General features: G+C 39.9%; 1 protein-coding gene across 2 annotated transcripts in view; it reads left to right on the forward strand.

Moving 5' to 3' along the window:
- The window catches only part of CASP3 (caspase 3), a 13,996-nt gene extending 1,230 nt beyond the window's left edge, over positions 1-12,766 (forward strand). For both annotated transcript variants that reach the window (XM_032686407.1, XM_032686406.1), the window contains exons 2-8: positions 3,034-3,180; positions 4,257-4,349; positions 6,867-6,991; positions 7,503-7,631; positions 9,451-9,626; positions 10,132-10,249; positions 11,349-12,766. In XM_032686407.1, the coding sequence (XP_032542298.1) occupies positions 4,276-4,349; positions 6,867-6,991; positions 7,503-7,631; positions 9,451-9,626; positions 10,132-10,249; positions 11,349-11,575 (849 nt within the window). In that variant the 5' untranslated portion in view covers positions 3,034-3,180; positions 4,257-4,275 and the 3' untranslated portion in view covers positions 11,576-12,766. The remainder of the gene's footprint in view (positions 1-3,033; positions 3,181-4,256; positions 4,350-6,866; positions 6,992-7,502; positions 7,632-9,450; positions 9,627-10,131; positions 10,250-11,348) is intronic.
- The last annotated feature ends 7,976 nt before the right edge of the window (positions 12,767-20,742 follow it).

Here is a 20,742-nt window from a genome sequence, read left to right on the forward strand (position 1 = left end):
TTTCAAATGTTTTTCAGTTTTTCATATAGTCAGCTTCTATTTTTTCCTTATGTTATTAATCAGATAATTATTGTTTAGCATTGTACATTGTAGAATGGAAACATTTTAATTGCATGTCTGCATGCAAATTATTACAATATGCCATATATATGTTTCTGTACATAAAATATCTTCTTTGAATGCTTGACATTTTCTCTTGCAGTCATGTGAGGTGGAAAACTGCCCTTTTGTAATCTTTGAGGACATGTTTTACAATACTGATGTCTGTTTTGGACATGTGTTTTAATACTGCTACAATCATTGCTTTGTAGCAGCAGATATATACTCAAGGTGTGTTGTCTTGTCTCTCCTGGTTTGCAATTCAGTTATTTGCTTCCTTCCCTATCTGAGAAGCTTTGGTATTATTTTTATCACTGTGTCATTCATTTGTCTTTTTGGTTCTCATTTCAAATAAATATCTTTAAAAAGAAACTTGATGGTTTGTATGGCAGTGGTGATGCATGATGTGAATTTGTTTTCATTAGGTCCAGGAAGAATAAGTAAATCCAGGTTGGAAGGGAGTAAAAAATTGTTTCATATATAATTTTCCTATCAAAAGAAAAGCATTGTAACAACTGCATTTATAGAAGGAAAAATGTTTTTTCTCTTATTGCTATACAGAGAGACATTGGTCCTTTTTTTTTTTAGCTTGCTAAGCATAGCTTTGGACCTTTTTGAACCACTTTGTTTTTTACTACTTAGTACCTGTAAGATCATTGCAGCATCATCTTTGTATTCATTGTCTCTGTGTCTTAGCATTTTTAACAAACTGTATTTTTTTTAGATAAAGTATTGGAAAATAAACTTCCTAAAACCTACAGAATATATTCTGCTGGATTACAAAAATGCTGTTGCTCTTTTCAGCTACTTGTTTTTGCGTTTCCTTACAGTTGAAAGTTCATTTTACGTAACAGAAAATAGTATCAAGGAGAAGAATAACATTTTTTCATCAGATTCTTAATGCACTGTCATGATTCCTACTCCCCTCACCCCTTCTCCCACCCCCTCCATCCCTAATAGGATGAGATCATCCTCCACAGGGAAATGTGTATTCTGCTTGAAAGAGCATGGCATCACTGCATTACCTAAACCAAGATGAGGCAATTCTTAGTCTGTTAGAATCAGCATCATCCTCCAGGGAGCACTGCTGTTGCCCTGACCAGTGCTTTAGAGCAGAAAACATGCTGCTGGTTAAAACGTGCGTTTGAGTGCCTAGCAACAAGAGATACCTCCTTGTGGATGTCTTTTGTTCTTTAAACAAGTGCAGATGACTTGGTGCCTTAAGGTGCTCAGAAATTGATGAATATTAAAGGTGAGTTACAGATTCTGTTCTGAAGATAAAGCATGAGAATTTCAATACCTAAGGAGTTCTAACCAGCCTTTCTAGACAATCTCTCTAGCTACTGTAAAGTCTCTCAGACAAGCTCCAATTGTGATGAAGTAGAATGCAGTGAGCACTAACGCTTCATTAAACAATTGAAACTGTAGGCTGCGAGCTAGGCTTGCAGAGCCTTTAATAAGAAATGCTTTTATGATACGGTATTACAAAATATGTTTTACATTTTTCAGGAACAAAATACTATAGTTTGTTGTAATTGTAGGTTTTGCTAGCTACTTTTTCCAATTTCATTGTTTCTTTGGCATTGGATCAATTACAGCAGCTTTAGTCATAATTTAAGGTCACTTAAATGTTGAAGATCTCTCTTAGTGTTTGCAGCATGCTTTATCATTTGTGTTGTGGAAGCACTCAGTGCTTCCAGCCAGTTAGATCTCCAGTTTGCTTACTTAAGTCTGCTGCTGTTCACCAGTGGTGTTCTCGCCATTACTAAACCAGCTTACTAAAACCAGTCCCTAAAGGGATGTAGCATTTTGGTTGGAGCACACCTGATGTGAACTCAAGACAGCCTAGTGATCCATTTACCCTACCTAATGATTGCAAGATCTGATCTGTTGGCCAGAGCTCTTACCTTGCCATATACTTTGGGTGAGTCTTTCTCCGAGTAGCTCTTGGTAGCCCAGGCTGGCTCATATGATGGAGAGGAGCTGGCCACAGCTCATGTAGGCACACATTTACTAGTTTACACCCTGTGCTTCATGTACTTGCAGATCTTCACAGTATCAGAAAGCTGGGATAAACACCTGGGGTTTTAGCGCAAGTTGGTTTCTGTGCTGACATGGCTACGCTGCTGTCAGTACACCTGCTGGCAGGTTTTGATGATAGAGATGGTACATGATGCTGTGCTTTTTTATATGGTGTAGTTGTTTATTACTGTTGGTAGACAAAGAACGAGTGAGGAAGGAAATAAACCTTTTCTTTGTCTCTCCTATTAATCCCATTCACAGTGAAGATTTTGGGTTGTGCTTTTGCACATGATGCTTCTCCAGAAGAAGGAACAGCATTGAGTTGCAACAGAATTGTGGGTCGATCTGGTTGGATGTTTTCTTACAAATAAAATTTTGCTCAAAAGTGTGAGGCTGAGACCTCAGGAAAGCTGGAAACCAAAGCCAAGGATGATTGTGGTAGGGAGAGGGTTGAAAGAAGCAGAGAAACTCCTGAAAGCTGGGCTATGCAGGAGCAGGGGAACTCTAGTGTTCTTGTCAATGGAAGCCATTCTTTCTGCTTCCCAGGGATCAGAAGCTCTACTCTTCAGTTAGAGCTGGGTGGACACACCAGTTGTCACTGTAAGCTAGACTTTATTGGCAGTGCACAATTATAAGGCATAGGGTTGGATCACTGTCAGGCCACGGGTCATAGGTAACCTTTGGAATTGCTTGTCTTTTTTCCTCATAGGGAACTTTTAATGAATTAGACTTTGATGTTAGGATGAATGAATCCAGATCATGGTGCTATGCAGTCAAGTTTATCATTGTTGCTTTAGTTCCTGCCCCATGATACTGTCTTTAAAGTAAATTTCTAAATTTTTAGAATGTATTTTAGACATTTTATTTCTAAAATACTGAGCTCATTTAATACTTGTGCAATTTGGTTTTCAGGAAATTTCCTGTTCGCTGCATTACATAATACAGTTCTCAAGTCTGGAATAATTTGATGAGGAAGATTTCTTAATTACATCAGTGCTCCAATATACAAAGAAATAGTATTCAGAGTAACCCTGAAGGTCTTTTGAAGTCACTAAAAACGTAAGTAAATGTCTTCTTAAGAAACAAGGAAAGACAGAAGGTTATACATAACCAGATTAGTGCTTCTGATGCATCACTAATGGTTGCCACAGAAAATGGATGTTTCTGATGTTCTGTAGATACGAAGTTGAGACTTAATATAATAATACTATGATAATGTAAGATGGCAAATATAGTTTGTCACCAAAGAACTTAAGCCTTAAATAAGAATCTTCATCATATCTGACCAGCAAACCTTACTACTTGATCTGGTTGTTTATACATTTCTCTTTACCATGAATATATCTGCTAAGTAGGTTCTTGTTAAATTCTTACCTTTTAGTGCCTTGTTTGTTTCTTGAGGTCTAAGCACTTCTAAGCATTTATCACTTTGTCCTATCTGGTGATTTAAATTTATGATGGTTAATTGTTTTACAAAACTTGAGCTTAAGGTAACTTTTGGTAATGTGTTCCATGAATACACACAGAGTAATTGTGGGGGAGGTTTAATGCTTTTAAATTGATTTCTGTCTTGGTATCCGTCATAATTTATTGTCCTGTGTTCTAATAAAAGTAAATAGCAGCCCACAGCATAGGGTTCATTTCATCAACTATTTGAAGTTATATTGTTGTGGTTTTATGTAATTTATATTGCAATTGCCTTCACATACACCAACTAGAATGGGATGCAGTGATGTTTCACTTCAAACAGAATGCAGAGAAATTACTCGTTTCTCAAAATACTGTGACCCAAAATCTAATCTGTGTTAATTTTTGCACATATCCAATAATTTGTACTACTTGATTTTTGGTTCTCAATTTCTAGTGCATGTAGGAACATTGCAATATTTTAAAGATTGTTTTTAATTTGTTTGTCTCTTAGCCTGCTTTTTGTAGGCATTTTCAATGATTTGGTCTGACTTTTTCCCAGAGTTCTTTTAGAATGCAATAATTTAGAAAAATATTTCATATTCTTCTTTCAAAGATAAAATATGTAGGAATTACTCAGAGATGCTGGTTTTTTTGTCTGCTGATACTTCTAGGCTAAAGTTATTCAGTGAATTGTCATAACATTTCTATTTTCTTACATTTTCAAGCTGATAATTGAAAGCCATAATGGCAGACATTGGAGATGGACCACATTTGGGGAAAGATCTGACAGATGCAAAATCTGTTCCAGGTTTCAAAGGGTAAGTGAGATACTTTTGGTTTAAGTCTTCAATTTAAGTCTTGAAGAATCTTGTGCTGTACTGAAGGTGAGAGCCACAGAAGAAATAATGCTAAGAAGAAAAGTTTCAATTATGGTAAATTGTTATAATAATAAACCACTATTAGAGTTGTACTGACTTCGAAAATGTACAGTGTCTCACGGAACAGGCCACATGCATGTACAAGGAACTAAAAAGCAAAATACTTGAGGTGCAGCTAGACTGGGCTTAACAGGATTATGAAGTGGTTAGCTCTTCTTGAAGAGAGACATCTGTGTCTCACCCTAGACTAAATGTTCACCCCTTTCCTTGAACTGCTTTTAGAGCTGACCTGAACCTGTGGCAGACAGCCCAGCTGGTTGAGCTGACCTGCTGTAGGGGCTGTGTGTGTGGAAGCAGAAGTGCAAGAAGAACTTATGGGGTGGAAGGGAGGAAACGCAGGCCTGTTCTTCCTGGTGCCAGCTGGTTGTTACACTGCTCTAGTACTATCATCAGATTATGCTCTCTTTGGGAAATTAATTTGGTTCTGAAGTCATTCTTTTTAATATTTCAGTGAAAATCAGGTTTAAGAGTATTACAGACTTTTTATTTGTTGATAGGCCCCCAGTCTTGTAACCACTTACCCATGTGCTCAAATGAGACTTTTAAAGTTTAGCATGCTATCAATTACTTACTAAGAATCTACTGCAGCAAGGAATCTCAGCCTCAAGGAGTAATCTTGAGAGGCATCCCTGTTCAAGGGGAGATCCTGGTGTGCAGCCCACTGCCATGCAGGAGAGCTCAGGGGGCCCTGGGCTTTATGCTATATATGGAGTAAGATAATTGACTTACAGTTGTATTTGCATACCAGCCATGTTTTGGGATGGTGCATGCTCAGCTAGCCCTTAGATGTTGAGGAAGGTTTGTGGCCCTTAGCTATTGTGTTATCTGTCTCCCCAAAGTCCAGCTTCATCCAGATGCAGCCATCATGACTACTACTGGTGGCTATTGCTTAAGCAGAAAAGGAGCACATATCTGCCACATCTTTCTAGGTTTTGAATGTTTACTTTTGAAAATTCAATGGTAATATGACTTTTGGTTAGAATTCAGAACAGATTTGCATGCTCAGAGCTAACCTTGGCTCCAGGTACATGGCTTTCAAAAGATGATAGTAAAAAAAACCCAACTGCTTCATTGTTGATATAATAGCTGGCATCCTTAAACTAAGTTTTCATATTCTCCTGTGCAAAGGCATTATAATTTTAAACACAGTTCTTCCTTGATTCTAAATTTTAAGATTGTTACAGGTTGCATAGAAGGCTACTACAAATACAGATGACACTTCACTTTTTTATTAAAATTCATTGTGTATGTGCACATTTTAACTGAAACAAAAGTTTTATTTGGGAGCATAACTGTACGAAGCAGTTTCATTCATTTTAACCTCTGGGCAAGTATAGTCTTCACTTAAATCTACCAACTGATTTCACAGATGTAACTTAGAATCATAGGCTGATTTGAGTTGGAAGTGACCGTAAAAATCCTCTAGTTCCAACCTTTCTGGCATGGGTAGGGACACCTTTCACTAGACTAGTGAGATTAAAGCTCCATCCAACCTGGCTTTGAACATTTCCAGAGGTAGGGCATGTGCAACTTCTCTGGGCCACCTCTCACAGTAAAGAATGTGGTGCCTCACCACTCTCACAGTAAAGAATTTTTTCCTAATATCTAGTCTAAACTTACTCTGTTTCAGTTTAAAGCCATTCCCCTTTGTTTTATGACTACCCGTCCTTGTCAGAAGCCCTCCTCTCTTTCCTGTAGCCCCCTTTAGGTACTGAAAGGCCACTAAAAGGTCTCCCCAGGGCCTTCTCCTTTCCAGGCTGAACAACCCTACCTCTCTCAGCCTATCCTAGGAGATGTACTCCAGCCCCCCAGTCATCTTCATCATGGATTCCTCTGGATTCAGTCCAACTGGTCCATGTCCTTCTTATACTGGGGACCCCAGAGCTGGATGCAGTGCTCCAGGTAGAGTATCACCAGAGCACAGCAGAGGGGCAGAATCACCTCCCTTGACCTCCTGTCCACTCTCCTTTTGATGCAGCCAGTGGTGCAATTTGCTTTCTGGGTTGCAAGTGCACATTGATAGTTCATTCAGTTTTTCTTTGACTAGTACCTCCCAGTTCTCCTCAGGGCTGCTCTCAATCCGCTCATTATTCAGCCTGTATCCATGTTTGGGATTGCTCTGACCCAGGTGCAGGATCTTGCACTGGGCTTTGTTGAACTTCATGAGGTTGGCACAGGCCCACCTCTCAAGCCTAGTTGACATCCCTTCCCTCTAGGGTATCAACCACACCGACTCATCTTGGTGTCATCAGCAAACTTGCTGAGGGAACTTCTAGAGGAAAAAGTAGCAAACGTTACCAGTTTCATTGGGTTTGCTAAAATAACCTATTGTTTTTATTATTTTGCAAACTGAGAGATCAGGAATTAACACCTACATTTTGTCTGGTTTCTAAGCAGAAGGAACCTACCTGCTAGCAAGTCTATGGACTCTGGAATTCTGCCAGACTACAGTTACAGAATGGATTATCCAGAAATGGGGGAATGTATAATAATAAACAATAAGAACTTCCACAGACATACTGGTACTACTTTCAAGTTTTCAATTTTTTTTCCTTAATTTAGATAAATTAGTGCCATGTGTTGTTCTTCAAAACTAAATATTGTTTAGCAGACCAATTTTGATTGCACTAAAAAATTAGGTCGTTTGAATGGGTATGATTCATTTTGGTGCATTCTTCCAAATGTGCCGAGAGGGAACACATTAGGGTATAGCAGTAACAAGGAGAAAAATTGATAGGCAGTACAAGCCTGCTTTACCTTTAAGTCGTGAATTCTATTTTGCAAATAAAATTCTTTGTATGTCCTTACATAGATAGGTAGATATAAAAATAAGATGTAGATAAATCTACAATACAGGTACAGAGAGTGGGAGATGGTGTGCATGTGTAACAGTACAGTGTTTTTTCTGTTTGAGTGGATCTGGAATAATAGAATATTTCAGACTGATACCATGTAAGTGAGAAAAGAATTTGGCTCAATCAGACCATGCCATCTGTATCATATAAAAAAATAACACATTTCTTTTATGTATAGGGATGCTACCCCGTTCAGGTACAGATGCCGATGCTGCAAGTGTCAGAGAAGTTTTTATGAAGTTGGGATATAAAATAAAGATCAACAATGATCTTTCATGTGAGGACATTTTTAAACTATTGAAAAAAGGTAAGTAGTATGTTCAGTGTATATATTAAATCAGCAAATGTTTCCAAATACATCTCTAGCCCTCACATCTCTTCTTTCATTGTTCCTTTAGATGACATTTCACACCTTCCAGTGATTTATTGCTAGGATGACATGTATATCATAGTTTCTATGTTTATTCATCTTTGCTGTCTCTCCATCTTTTGTGCCATGACTGTTGTCTCCATATCCTATCTCGTCTTCTAAAGAAGGCTGGAAAAAAGGCTGAACCTTAAATGCAGACTGATTTATATTCTGACCCTGGGATCACTGAAGCTCTGTGAGTTGGAAAGAAACCTGCTTGATTGGGTAGAGGGGGTCTGTGCTACATGCTTAGTGGTGTGGCCCAAGAGAGGTTCTGATCGAGGGACCAGAACTGCAGGTGTGTGGAGTGAATTACTCTTCTAGAGAAACAGCTCAAGTTTTGTTTAACTTGTGAAACAAAACACCCTTCTCCTAAGTGAGAGTTTTATACTACTGTGTTAATCCTGCTTTGTTTGGACTTGGCTACATCTAGACCGTTAAGTTAAATGGTGCCTGGAGGTATTGGTAGCCCTGGAACACAATCTATTCTGTTAACTGTTGGAAGGTTCTCTGCTGTGACTGTGACTCATGCCTACTAGCGCTTTCCCAGACTATTTCGGGTCACAATTCAACAGCAAAAGTGATCCAGTGATTATTCCCTACAGCCAGTTAGCTTGCAGCAATCCTGGTCTTGGTTTTTTGGGTTTTTTTAATGGAAATGTTTATTAACATAGATGTAGGTTCTTTGGTGCCGGTTAATGTTTATGCGAGAGAATTGTTCCCAGGCATGGTTGTTAGTATAGTTGCAACCAGTCTATTGACAGTAGCTGAAAGTGTGACTCTTCTAAATGCAGTGCTTGTCCATAGATTGTAGAAATTGCCTGAGTGTGCATCACTTGAGAAAAATATAAATAGTTCATTTTTTCCAGAATAGAGATTCAGTGTTTTGGTAAGCAATAAACAGTAAGACTTCAGCTGTACAGACTGTTACATTTTTCATGTACAAACTCTTGCATCTTATTGAATTACCACTCAGAGTTCCTTTTGGATCCTTTCTTTTAAACCACATTTGTATCTTTTCATAAATTCAAAAGAATCATCCTGGCCCTCAAGTACAATTCCCACAATGTCAGGCAACAAAAGACATTGGAGAATATCTATTTTATACTCTTTGTCTACCACAAGATGGAGGGGAAAAAAGATATAAATCTACAGACACTTTACATCAAGCTTAAATGTCTTAATTTTTTACTTAAAGAGCTTGAAAAATCATTCTAGACCAGGTCAAAAATGAGAGGAGAGGGTACTGCCAGTACCTAGGTCCCTGCAGCAGCAGTGACTTCCGTACTGCATTCAATTCCCATGTAATCCAAGTAGTTGAAGCATCTTCAATCGGAAGGAGAGAGATGTAGGACTTCTCCATCCTTTCTCAAAACTCAGAATTTTCCATCAATCCCATTGCAGATCACAAGACCAACCATTACTGAATGAGTGAGGTTTGTGTTCAAAACGCTCTCTTTGTCTCCTCATGGTATTCCTGGCCTAGTTCTGTGACCACGTCTTAGAATGGGTAGGGTTGGCCTTTAGTTTGGGGGTTTCTGTGTCCAACCTCCATAAGCAAAGTAGGCAGACTTATTTTGTTCAGAAGTGAAAACTGGTTGGATGTTTCTAAATGTGGGAATTAGTTCTTAAAGACTTCTGTCACATAGGAAGGATCAAATGTTCAAAATTTTTAGGGAATGCGGGAAGTTAAGGTAATTCTCTTTTTTCTTTCAAGTTTCTGAAGAAGATCACAGCAAGCGAAGCAGTTTTGTTTGTGTGTTGCTAAGCCATGGTGATGAAGGACTAATCTATGGTACAGATGGCCCTCTTGAACTGAAAGCACTAACTAGCCTTTTCAGAGGTGACAGGTGCCGAAGTTTAGCAGGAAAACCCAAGCTCTTTTTCATTCAGGTGATGTACAGCTGAACAATTATCATCAAACCAGTCAGATACGTAAAAAAATACTGCTTCCCACTAATTATTAGTGCAAAAAAGTTAATTCTTTCTAAAATTGATTTAAATGGAATTACTTTTGGAATAAGATTCTTTTTGGGTCTAAAAGTGGCACAATCTGCCCTATTAGGTAGGCAGTATTCGTAATAGATGAGATTGCATTATCTTGATTCTATGGATTAAGTAAAAACTTAGCCAATATTTTAAAGAGTTTCTGAATATAATTTTGAATGAATATCTATCTTATCCAAACTGTGTAGTTGATTTAAATAAATGCTAGCTACTTTTCTTCTGAGTCAGTCTAATGGAAATGTGACATGTAAATTCTTTTTATTTTTGCAGTTTTTTAGTCAGAATATTGTCAACTGAAAACCTGAAAAAAAAAATCAATATTCTGATCGTGATCCCTGCCTTTATTTTCTTTATTTTTAATTTTATTTTCCATTCTTCTTCCACCAAATAGGCTTGTAGAGGGACCGAATTAGATTGCGGTATTGAGACAGACAGTGGATCAGAAGAAACAATGTGTCAAAAAATACCTGTAGAAGCAGACTTTCTGTATGCATATTCTACAGCTCCAGGTGAGAGACTGTGTCTATATGTGAGCCTCTATTGATGCTAAAAATTAAAATTTTTAGTTGTATCCAGTCAGTGGATGATTTCACTAGTATGGGATATCCCTTTGCTCAGTTTGGGTCAGCTGTACTAGTTGTGTCCTTTCTCAAGATTTTGTCCACCCCAGGCTTAATGATGGGGCGGGGGGAATGTTGGGGAGACAGTGCTGATGCTGTGCCAGCGCTGTTCAGCAGTAACCAAAACTGTGTTGTGTTATCAACACTTTCTAGCTACCAATGCAAAGCACAGCACTGTGAGGGCTGCTGTGGGGAAATGAACTCCATCTCAGACAGACCCAATACACTCTTTCATGGAAATATGGATTTTCTTAATCAATTTTTCTACACTGATTTGATTTTTTTTTGAGGTAGTTGCTACTCTCAGTTCCTATAAAACCCCCACCAAACCCTGAATATACATCTTTCTCCCTAGCAAATCCTCAAATATTCATATGCTGGAAATTGAGTTAATCAGGGTTGTACAAATAATTTACAGCAGGAGGAAAAGGTATTATTCTGAGAAAACAAAGCAATCAGATGTCCAGAAGTGGATGATAAACACCAGCATATTATTTGTATATCATCTCTATTTACATTGCATCCTTAAGCAAAATCAGTAGGGACAGAGCCTTTGGTATGCCCTTTACATTACCAGTTAGTAGAAGTAGGTTTCAGTCTTTAATTCATGCACATAGTCCTGAAGACAGTGACACTGAAATACATTTTGCATCTTGGCTCCATCTGTACTGTCACCTCTCCTTTGTGTTCATGTACTCTGTGAAGTAGTAAGTGATCAATGGCTAAGATTGTTGCAGCAGAAGATAGTTTTCCTGCCTTTTGATTTTCTACCTACTTAAAGTTTTCTTAGATTATAAAACATGAGAGGATTAGAAAAATCTTTTGAGTTGAAATTTGAAGAACCTAAATTTTATTTGTTGGTGGTTTTGAGTTTTTATTTTACAACATTGATTGCTATTGGAAACAATGCGTTGTTCCCCTAATTGCTAACCTGTCCTGTATCAAAGGCTGATACATCTGATCACTTTGACATTGCTCTCTTCCACAGGCTATTACTCCTGGAGGAATTCAGCTGAAGGCTCCTGGTTTATTCAGTCACTGTGCAAAATGCTGAAGGAACATGCAAGGAAGCTTGAACTCATGCAGATTCTAACTCGTGTAAATCGCAGAGTGGCAGAGTATGAGTCCTGCTCAACTCGACAAGATTTTAATGCAAAGAAACAGATTCCATGTATTGTCTCTATGCTCACCAAAGAATTTTATTTCCCTTCCTAAAAGAATTTTTCAGTTCATGTTTTTATCTGCAGTTTATATGCAGTGTTAGTACAAAATAACACTTTTAAATCTGAATAACTGTTTACTACTGTGTGTGGCACAATGAACTATCTCAAAGTTAGACATGTCTGTTATTAGAAGTAAAGAGTAGTATGGCTATGTTAGAAACGCAAACTTGAGTAGCTGAAGCACAGGCAGATTTCAAAGTAGTGCTCTGAGTATGGCAAAAAATTAGGAAGGGGAGACTGAAGAAAGATCACATTGTTTATCAGAACTATTTGGTGCTACATTTCCCTTTGCTGAAGGGGCAGAGAAAAACAGTTCTTGTAAATAGTTTGGTTTCGTATCTTACAAAGAAGATTCAGAATGTGCTATGTGTATTAATTATGATTATATGATAGTGTTGTCACACATTTCTTCTTAACTCAAGTTCTAGAAGTTTAGGTTATAAATTAACCTAAACTATTTTTATAATTTTGGGCATAAACTGTGGAAAACAGCCATTTCACTTTTTTACGTACAAGTAGGAAGCATGTTTAGAATACAGTCAGTTTTTCCTGATAATTTTTTAATTTTGTGCATGGAATATTTGATAAAGCAATTATATCAACATGGTAGCTGTTTCAAAATAAATTTTATATTCTGACCTTGAAGCTGAGTGCCTAAGGGACCAGTCTTCCAAAATTTCTTTTTCTGCAGCTCTCTATAGGGTGGAGCTGTTGGGGGATATTTGGGGCTGTATCAATGCAAAAGGAAGTCTGCATTCTGAACAGTCTGCTTTCCTTTTTCTGGCCTTAAATAAGAGTGGGTTTGCTCTGTGCTACATGTTTACCATATGTAATCTGTGTGAAAACCTAGATTTGTGGCACTGGAGGAATTTAACTTCTTTAATATTAATTTGAGTTAATTACAAACCTTTAGCTAAAATATGTAACAAATAGTAAATTTCTTGACTCTGAATTTTGTGAAACAGACTTCTACAAAATTGTAAAACATTCTGCTTATGTTTCAGCATGTAGCAGTCTCTTTAAGATCAGAGGAAGACAGAATACTAAATGACTATAGGGTGCTTGCAAAACAAGACTTGAAACTCTTCAGATTGTGTAGCATAAACAATGTTAGCAAATTGATGTTCGCTTCCAGAGGCATTTGGTACTTTTTTTTAAATTAAATACTGTTTCCTAAATTGTATCAGACTTTTCTAGGTATGTTATTTGTTTAGGATGTGATAGCTTTTGCAAATTAATTTTAACTTTATGTCCCTTTTCCTCCTTTTTCTTGTCCCTTTTCTCTCCTTACCACCTGAAGTTGAAAAGAAGCCCCTTTAAAGCATTCTATGCCATATAGCCAGGTAATAAGAGTATAGTAGTGATTGAGACCTGGTTAATGCCAGTTCTCTGATGAGAACTGGTGAGTTCTCTGATGACTGCATGCTGGATAGGAGGAATCTTTTCACTCTCTTGTAGAAATGTTTTGTGAGAGAGGATTGGTCTATTTTAGCTCATTGAAACTGCAGTTCCAGGTAGATTTGTTGCTCATGCTTCTGTTGAAAAATTAAAAAGGCCTCTTCTTCCTGTTGGTTGTGAATTACAGCATCTGCACAGTTATATTTTGTAAATGACTGACTAGACTTCCGTTAATCTGCTTCAAAGTAATGAGGGATAGGGATGTTCCTTGAGTTCTTTGTTGTTTTGCTGTGAAAAAGTCCTGTCACAGAGTATGCTCTTCCCTTAGATTTAATAGGTTCTGGTCTTGATTCTTCTTGGTCCTTTAAAGGAATATTACTGTACAACTTTTCCAATAGTCTTTACCATAGAGCAAAACAAAATCAAAGGTAAGCTACGATGAGTCGCCAGTTGTAGGAATGAGGCCTACAGCCATGAGATATGTGGTAAAGGGATTTCCATGAGATATGTCAGTAAATATGTGGTGGAGGGATTACAGTGGGCATGATGGCCTGGTGATGGGTAACCAGGTAGAAGCCAGATTAACCTTTATCTCTGCAATTGGTCAAGTGGAAGTTCCTCCCTTGAGCAAGACCTACAGCCTTTGTAGCCTCTCTTTTTAACTCTCGATGTTCCTCTTTTACTTACAAAGTGGCTGTTCCACCCCACCATTTATGATGGCAATAACACTTCTCCTAAAAGTATAAATTTTGAAATTTATATAAATTTTGAAATCCTCTATGGCAGAGGATGAGAATACAACCACCATGCAGACCAGTCAGTGGGCTTGCTCCTCTCTCCTCCCTAAAGCAGGGATGTCTCTTCAGTAAGATTTGTACCTCCACCTGTGCTGTAGCATACCCGGGAACACTTGTACCTAGCAATATACACTTAGATTTTGTAGGCCTAGTGAATTGATCACTTGCTCCAGTAAACTGTACAATTTGTGACTCTGTGGTTGCAAATGAGACCAGACTTACAGTATAACGTGCATTTGGGATCTTACTGAACACGACCAGACTGACAGTGCCAAATTGGTTATAGTCAGAAATTAAACCTTGCCACACCCAACCCCTCTAAATCTCTGAGAAGGAGTTGGAAAGCATGGGAGTTTATTTTCTGCCAAATTCTACACTCTTAACACCTGTTGTTTAGGAAGGCATAGAGTTAGGACTTAGGGAAAGAGGTAATATTCCCATCAAGTCCTTTCAGGACAAGAGCTGCATTTTACTCCAAGTCAGTAAATTCCTTCAAGGCGCCAAGAAGGCATCTATATATTTCTAGCTCAGGGCTAGTGTTCCAGTCAGTGGGACTTGCAGGTAGAGATGGAGCCTGTTAGAGAAGGCAGAGGGTGAGGTGATAATGTCCTTTTTCTTCATGTCTTGTCTCATTGTCCTGTTCTCCTCATGTCTTTCTTAAACACTTACTCTATTACAATATTCCATCCCACTGCCTCTTACCCAAATTCAACCTTTCAACTAGATCACGTTTTCCCAATTACCATGAGCTTAGCTCACCAGCTCTAGTCAGACCTCCTTGCCAAACAAAGTCACCAGTGGTGGAAGGCTGGTTGAAAACACTTTATGGAAGTGTTACATACTACACTGATGGGAACACACCATCACTTCCCTGGGGGAGGCCTTCAGGCCAAGTGTGGCTGCAGTTTCCAAACTGAGCTGGAAAGCACAGAGCTCTGTTTTCACCTGCAGATACATATATTTGCATGGCTAACTGGGTCATCAGTTAAATCATGTCCAGAAGACTTTTAAAAAGCTTGACTGATTTGAAAAGCCAACAGAACAGTGAACTTTTCAAAAATCAATTATGAAATTAACAAAGATGACATATGAGATACCTAACAATTTTTACTGTTTCTAGTAAAACTGAAAAAAACCCCAAAACCAATTTTATTTTTTTGTTACTAAATGGATTTGATGCTAAACAATGCAAGGATGAAGAAAACAGACCTGGGCTGAAATTGGGGAGGCAGTTCATGCTGCCTAGTTTACACCAGGTCAAGTACTCCCTTCTGGCTAAGCAAATCCTTATGTTGAATACAGTCTGTTTGTCTTATTCCCACAACAACCTCTGAGAGTACATATTTCATATAGGGTTTTGTTAAAACAAAAAAGAAAGAAAAAGGCATGTCAGACACTAATGCTGGTAAGTCCTATGGAAACAATCCATCCTTGAAAAAAGAATCCACACTTTGGGTACTCTGCTCCATAACAGAAGAAAACCCATGTGATTTACTCAAAATACAAATTTGGGATTGCTCAGGTTGGAGAAGAGAAGGCTTCAGGGAGACCTTATACCAGCCTTTCAGTACCTAAAGGGGGCCTATAAGAAAGATGGGGACAGACTTTTTAACAGGACCTGTTGCAACAGGACAATGAGTAATGGCTTTAAATAAAAGAGGGTCAATTCAAACTAGATTTGAGGAAGAAGTCTTTTTGTGATAAGGGTGGTGAAACACGAACAGGTGGCCCAGAGAGGTGGTGGATGCCCCATCCCTGGAAACACTCCAAGTCAGATCGGATGGGGCTCTAAGCAACCTGATCTAGTGGAAGTTGTAACTGCTTGTTGCAGGGAGGTTGGAGTAGATGACCTGTGAAGGTCCCTTCCTACCCAAACCATTCTTTGCTTCTATGATGATACAGTTGCTAACAAGTACTCGATCTCTTTATACGTGATGCATTCCTCTTGGAAGTCTCTGTGGTTTCTCCTTAAATTTTAAACTGGTTTACTATACATTCATATGCAATCTCTATTTTTAACTATAATTTCAGTTATTTATTTTGTGCTGAAGCCAGGCAGTATGCATATGAAATCACTAGTAGTGATTAGAAATATTAACAATATGAATAATAATGGCTAAATTATAACAGTAATACCAAAAGACTTGTCACCTCATATCCTATAAGGAATCTTATTACTAGGAAAAACTACCTTTCAGCTATATATTTCCTCCTGCTCTTGATTGCAGGCAGCAGGACAGACAGCAGAACTCTGGCTTTCTCAGATAACAGGGGTCAGAGATAAAACACTGCTCCGTCACCACAGGGCGTCACTGCAGACAGCACAATAATCTCCAAAACTCACATTAATGAGTCATTCAAGATCAAAACCTCATGAATGAAGCAACCCTTTCTCAGCTCTCAGTGGTTGCTTGCTGTCTGTCAGCTTGCATGTTTATTACATCCTGGGAATTGCATCCCAGAGTGTGCAAGAACAACACATTGCTGTTTCCCAAAAAAACTTTCCTGTCTTATTCCATATCAGAATGCACCAGAATCAGCTGATTTTGAGGCAAAAAGGCTTGTCTCTGCTGTCCTAAACCTACCCAGAGAACACTTGCAACTATGCAGCATCTCCCCATGCAGATCCCTGTCATATCATTGATATTTCTGTAATGTTTAATAGAAAAAAATCCACAGCATCTCCTTAAACAGGCTTCTGTCATACCTGTGGTGATGGTCTTTAAACAGAAGAGTGGTGCAATAGCTTGCTTTGCCTGCATCATGACAGTCAATTAGTGGAAACAAAGAAAAGAACTTGCCTGGTAAGCTCCTAAATTTTATTTTTATGTCTTAAAATCAAGTTTTGAAGTTTGGACTTTCCTAGATAATCACAAAACAAAAAATTAAGACCTGACTTTTCCAAACAAATGAAACAATGTTCCTTTCTTCCTAGAGACCAAGATGTTGTATCATGAAGACAATCACATAATTGAAGTGCCTCAAAAGAAAACAAGATGCACAGCAGCCATTTTCCAAAAGTGTTTTTGTTTGGTGTTGGCAGGCAAGATTTGGCATTAGATTAAATAGCTCACCACTGCTGCCCCCAGTGTCAGAGGACCAGTGATGCTGCTCTGCCTCTGCCTGCTGTGCACAAGACCAGAGTATTTCTGTCTAGTTGAACATGGTGAGTTTCACAGGGACTTATCCACTGAAATCCCATAGAATGGGGTATATAGAAGACCATGATTTATAGGTCCTCCTGGCTTCAAATTGTATGAAGAAAGGGGCCATGCAAAACCATCTCACTACCTTCAAAAAATGACCAGGTAACAGGTTTTCCTGCATATGCCTAAAGCTATAGTATCTGAGTGGTTTGAGAGCATCTGATGTACAAAGATTTACCTGTGGATGAAGAGTACTACTGCAGTACTCCATGACCATTAAGAAAATAATGGTTCTATTTATTTAACCACAAGACCTTTAAAAAAAGCAGTGGGGACAAACCATCACTGTGCAATTTACACTCCTCTGCACAAAACCATGATTAATAGTAAACACTAACAGTGTGATTTATATTTGTAAGATCCTTAACAGACACAAGCATTTCCTCTTTCTCCTTCTGTCTACTTCTGGTACTGAACCCAGAACATTTTGTGTTTCCCTTTTATCCCATTCAGCTAAAACCCACTTCCTCAAATGCACATACCTCTCCTGCATGATGCAATTCAGAAAGACTGGCTAAAGGCAGAAGTAACCTTCTTGGCATAGAGTGATTCTCCTGCAGAGCCCCTTCACCCTTCTTTGCCTCCTTGTCCTCAGCTGGTTCCCCATGCTCAGCTCTCCCACCTCCCCTCAGCTGAGGCTATGAGCTTTCTGGGTGAGGGTTGACCTTCAGGTGTTGGGGATGACACTGGTGCTGCAGGAAGGCCTGAGCCTGGACACGCAGTCTGAGGACTGTGGTTTCCCCACCTGAAATCTGGTCCTGTTGCCCAGATTGCTGGTAAGACTGGTGACCCCATGGGTGTAGCTTTCTCCATTCAGCCTGCCTGTTATTAAGACCTCAGGAAGCCAATAAATAACCCCAAGTGGACTATTGTCTCTCTGCCCTTCAGGCTTGGCATTTAAGGGAGATGCAGGTTCACATAATAGTCCATAATTCTTGGTTAACCTTTTCTTATCCAGGATGGGGCATTATATATATATATATATATATATAAGAATGCATGCACTATTATGATTAAATTGTCTCCTGAGATCTATTGAAGATGGGAGAAGCATCAGAAGGATCCAGCTTTACCTAGTCTCTAGCAGCACACCAAGAGCTGGTACCACCTCTGCCTTATGCTTAGTAGTTTCTGTTTGCAGAAATGCTACTGAGTGAAAACACAGAATCATAGAATATTTTGTGTTGGAAGGGACCTTAAAGACCATCTAGTTCCAACCTCCCTGCCGTGAACAGGGACACCTTCCACTAGACCAGGTTGCTCAAATCCCCAACCTGGCCTTGAACACATCCAGGGATGGTACATCCACAACGTCTCTGGGCAGTAGAGAATTTCTTCCTAATATTTAATCTAAACATACTCTCTCTCAGTCTGAAAGACTTTGTCCTATCATTACATGCCCTTGTAAAAAGTTCCTCTCCACCATTTTTGTAGGCCCCTTTCAGGTACTAAAAGGCCACAGTAAGGTCATCCCAGAGCCTTCCTTTCTCCAGGGCAACCAACTCACATCCAGAGGAAACAGGAAAACCAGATTCTTCCACCTCTTTAACTAGTCCCCATATTTTATGCCTGCTGTCTTCCAGGGGCTGCATGTGATGTATAAACCTCCCTGGCTGGCACCCTGCTGTGGTGGGGCTTCCTTGTAGACCAGCTTTAAGGGCCAGCACTGTACAGGGCTAGGTGGCCGGCAGGGCTCAGTGGCCCACAGGACTCCAGGTTTCTGTAGGCAAGTCCAAAGGATGGCACTGGCTTACTTTTCTAAGTAAGTCACAGAAAAAGAGTGGGAATATGGGTCATGCTGAAATCAGTTCAAAACTGACAGGTGGCTTAGCTGCCCAAAGTGATCTGGCCCTGTGATGGTGGCAGAACAACAGCCACCTCCTACTGAAATGCTGAGCAGCAGGGAGGGACAGCAGCATGGTGAGCATTGTCATCTGTGTCTCTGGTCACCAGCTGGGCGCTGCAAGATCCATATCCCCTTGGGGCCAGACACAGATTGGGTGAACTTGGGGAGACCCTGCTGGGGAATAAGGCATGCAGGCTTGACCAGCTGAGGCATGTTGACATAGGCACTTTTTGATCAGCTTTCCCCAAAGATACCACTGTGGGAGGCAGTGGGGAGCACAGGGGAAGCATGAGGGGCAGCAGTGAGGTGGGAGACCTGAGCAGGAGGTCAGAAGGTGGCACCTCTGTCTGCAGCCTTTAAATACCAGCCACCAGCTCTGGAAACCTCTGGCAGAGAGGAGGGTTTGAAGCAGTGTATCAACTATACTGAGTCTTTTAACTTGGTTGTTGACCTTAGGAATGTAATCAGAGAGCTGATTATAAATAGTTTGTGCAGTTGTTGATGAAATTAAAATGTGCTGCAGCAGGCAGTTGAAAGCAGAGGGTTACTCCAGTGTGTGCTCAGGATGCTGTACCCCCGTCACCTACTGCTGCACAGCAAGTCTGAAAAGGGGAAGTGCTAAAAAAATGCTCAAAAAATGGTCCCAGGGAAGGGGGAAAAGAGGAAGTAGCCTGGCTTACAAAACTGGGGGTGAGAAACAAGAGGGAACAGACCAGGGAGCAGAGAACATTAAGGAGGAGGGAGGACAGTCACTGCGAAGGATCACAGTCCAGGCATGGAGCAGACTTACCTTAGGGCTAAAATACAACAATGACCTGCGATAAAAAAGACTAAATCAGCAAAACCCTAAGGCAAGGAAATGCCCTAAAGAGTAGAAGTAAAAACCTCCAGGTAAACCACTGGTGCTAATTTGTGTTCAGATGGCAGCATCTGATGGAACTTGGCAGAAAGAGAATGAAAAGGAAGTAGGGAAGGAGAAGTGCAAGATGTAGGTGACCCAGCAGGTCAGGGCACCTGCTCTAGGTGAGAGCTGAAACAGCACTACGGGATGGGCACAAAATGTTCCTAGGAACAGCTGATTGTATCAGCTATGAGTTTGAGCAGGAGTTGCTGCCAGACCTGTGCTGTCTCGGAGAGTAGAGGAAAGCTACTGCCACCTGGAAAGCCCTAAACTTTACAACCTCAAAGATTTTGGAGTTGTTCAAGAAATGACTGAACGTGGCACTTAGTGCTATGGTCTAGTTGACAAGATGGTGATCTTTCAAGCATTGGACTCAAGGATCTTAGAGGTCTTTTCCAACTTAAATGATTCTGTTATTCTGCGACTTCACGAGCAAAGGACAGGGAAAGAAACAGCAGGCAGGACCAGTTGGGCAGAAAAGGAGCCAAGGAGGTGGTGCTTGGCAGTGTAGAAAGAGGTGGTATCAACCTGCTGTGGATTTTTCTGAAGTTACTATAGAAAAATTGTAAAGAGTAATTGGAGAGATGCCAGGAGCTGTGTATGATTCCACTCTAGAGCATTGTCCAAATGGGGGTGGCAGCTGGGAAGAAAGCAGAGGAGCACTTGCTCAGTAGCAGAACAAGGATGGCTTTGGTGGGCAAGGGGAACCAAGAAAAGCCTTGAAAGCAAACAGGCTATGTCAGAAAACTGTTTGGAAGAGGACAGTGAAGTGATCCAAGAGCAACAGAGTGATGACCAATGGTGGACTGGGAAAACCACCAGTACAGCCACCTCCAGGAAATTGTCTGTGGGAAAACCACCTGCGGGAGGCCCCAGCAAAGCATTAGCGGTGGCCAAGATGTGGAGCTCTTGAGCAAGAGTTGTAGCTGTGTGGATACACTGGAAAGGCCAGGTTATGGGATCCTCTGCAGGCTGGTGTATAGGTAAGGTGAGTTCTGCCGGTGTCAGTCG

This window comes from Chiroxiphia lanceolata, chromosome 4 (assembly GCF_009829145.1).
Source record: "Chiroxiphia lanceolata isolate bChiLan1 chromosome 4, bChiLan1.pri, whole genome shotgun sequence".
In the NCBI taxonomy this organism is placed as follows: domain Eukaryota; kingdom Metazoa; phylum Chordata; class Aves; order Passeriformes; family Pipridae; genus Chiroxiphia; species Chiroxiphia lanceolata.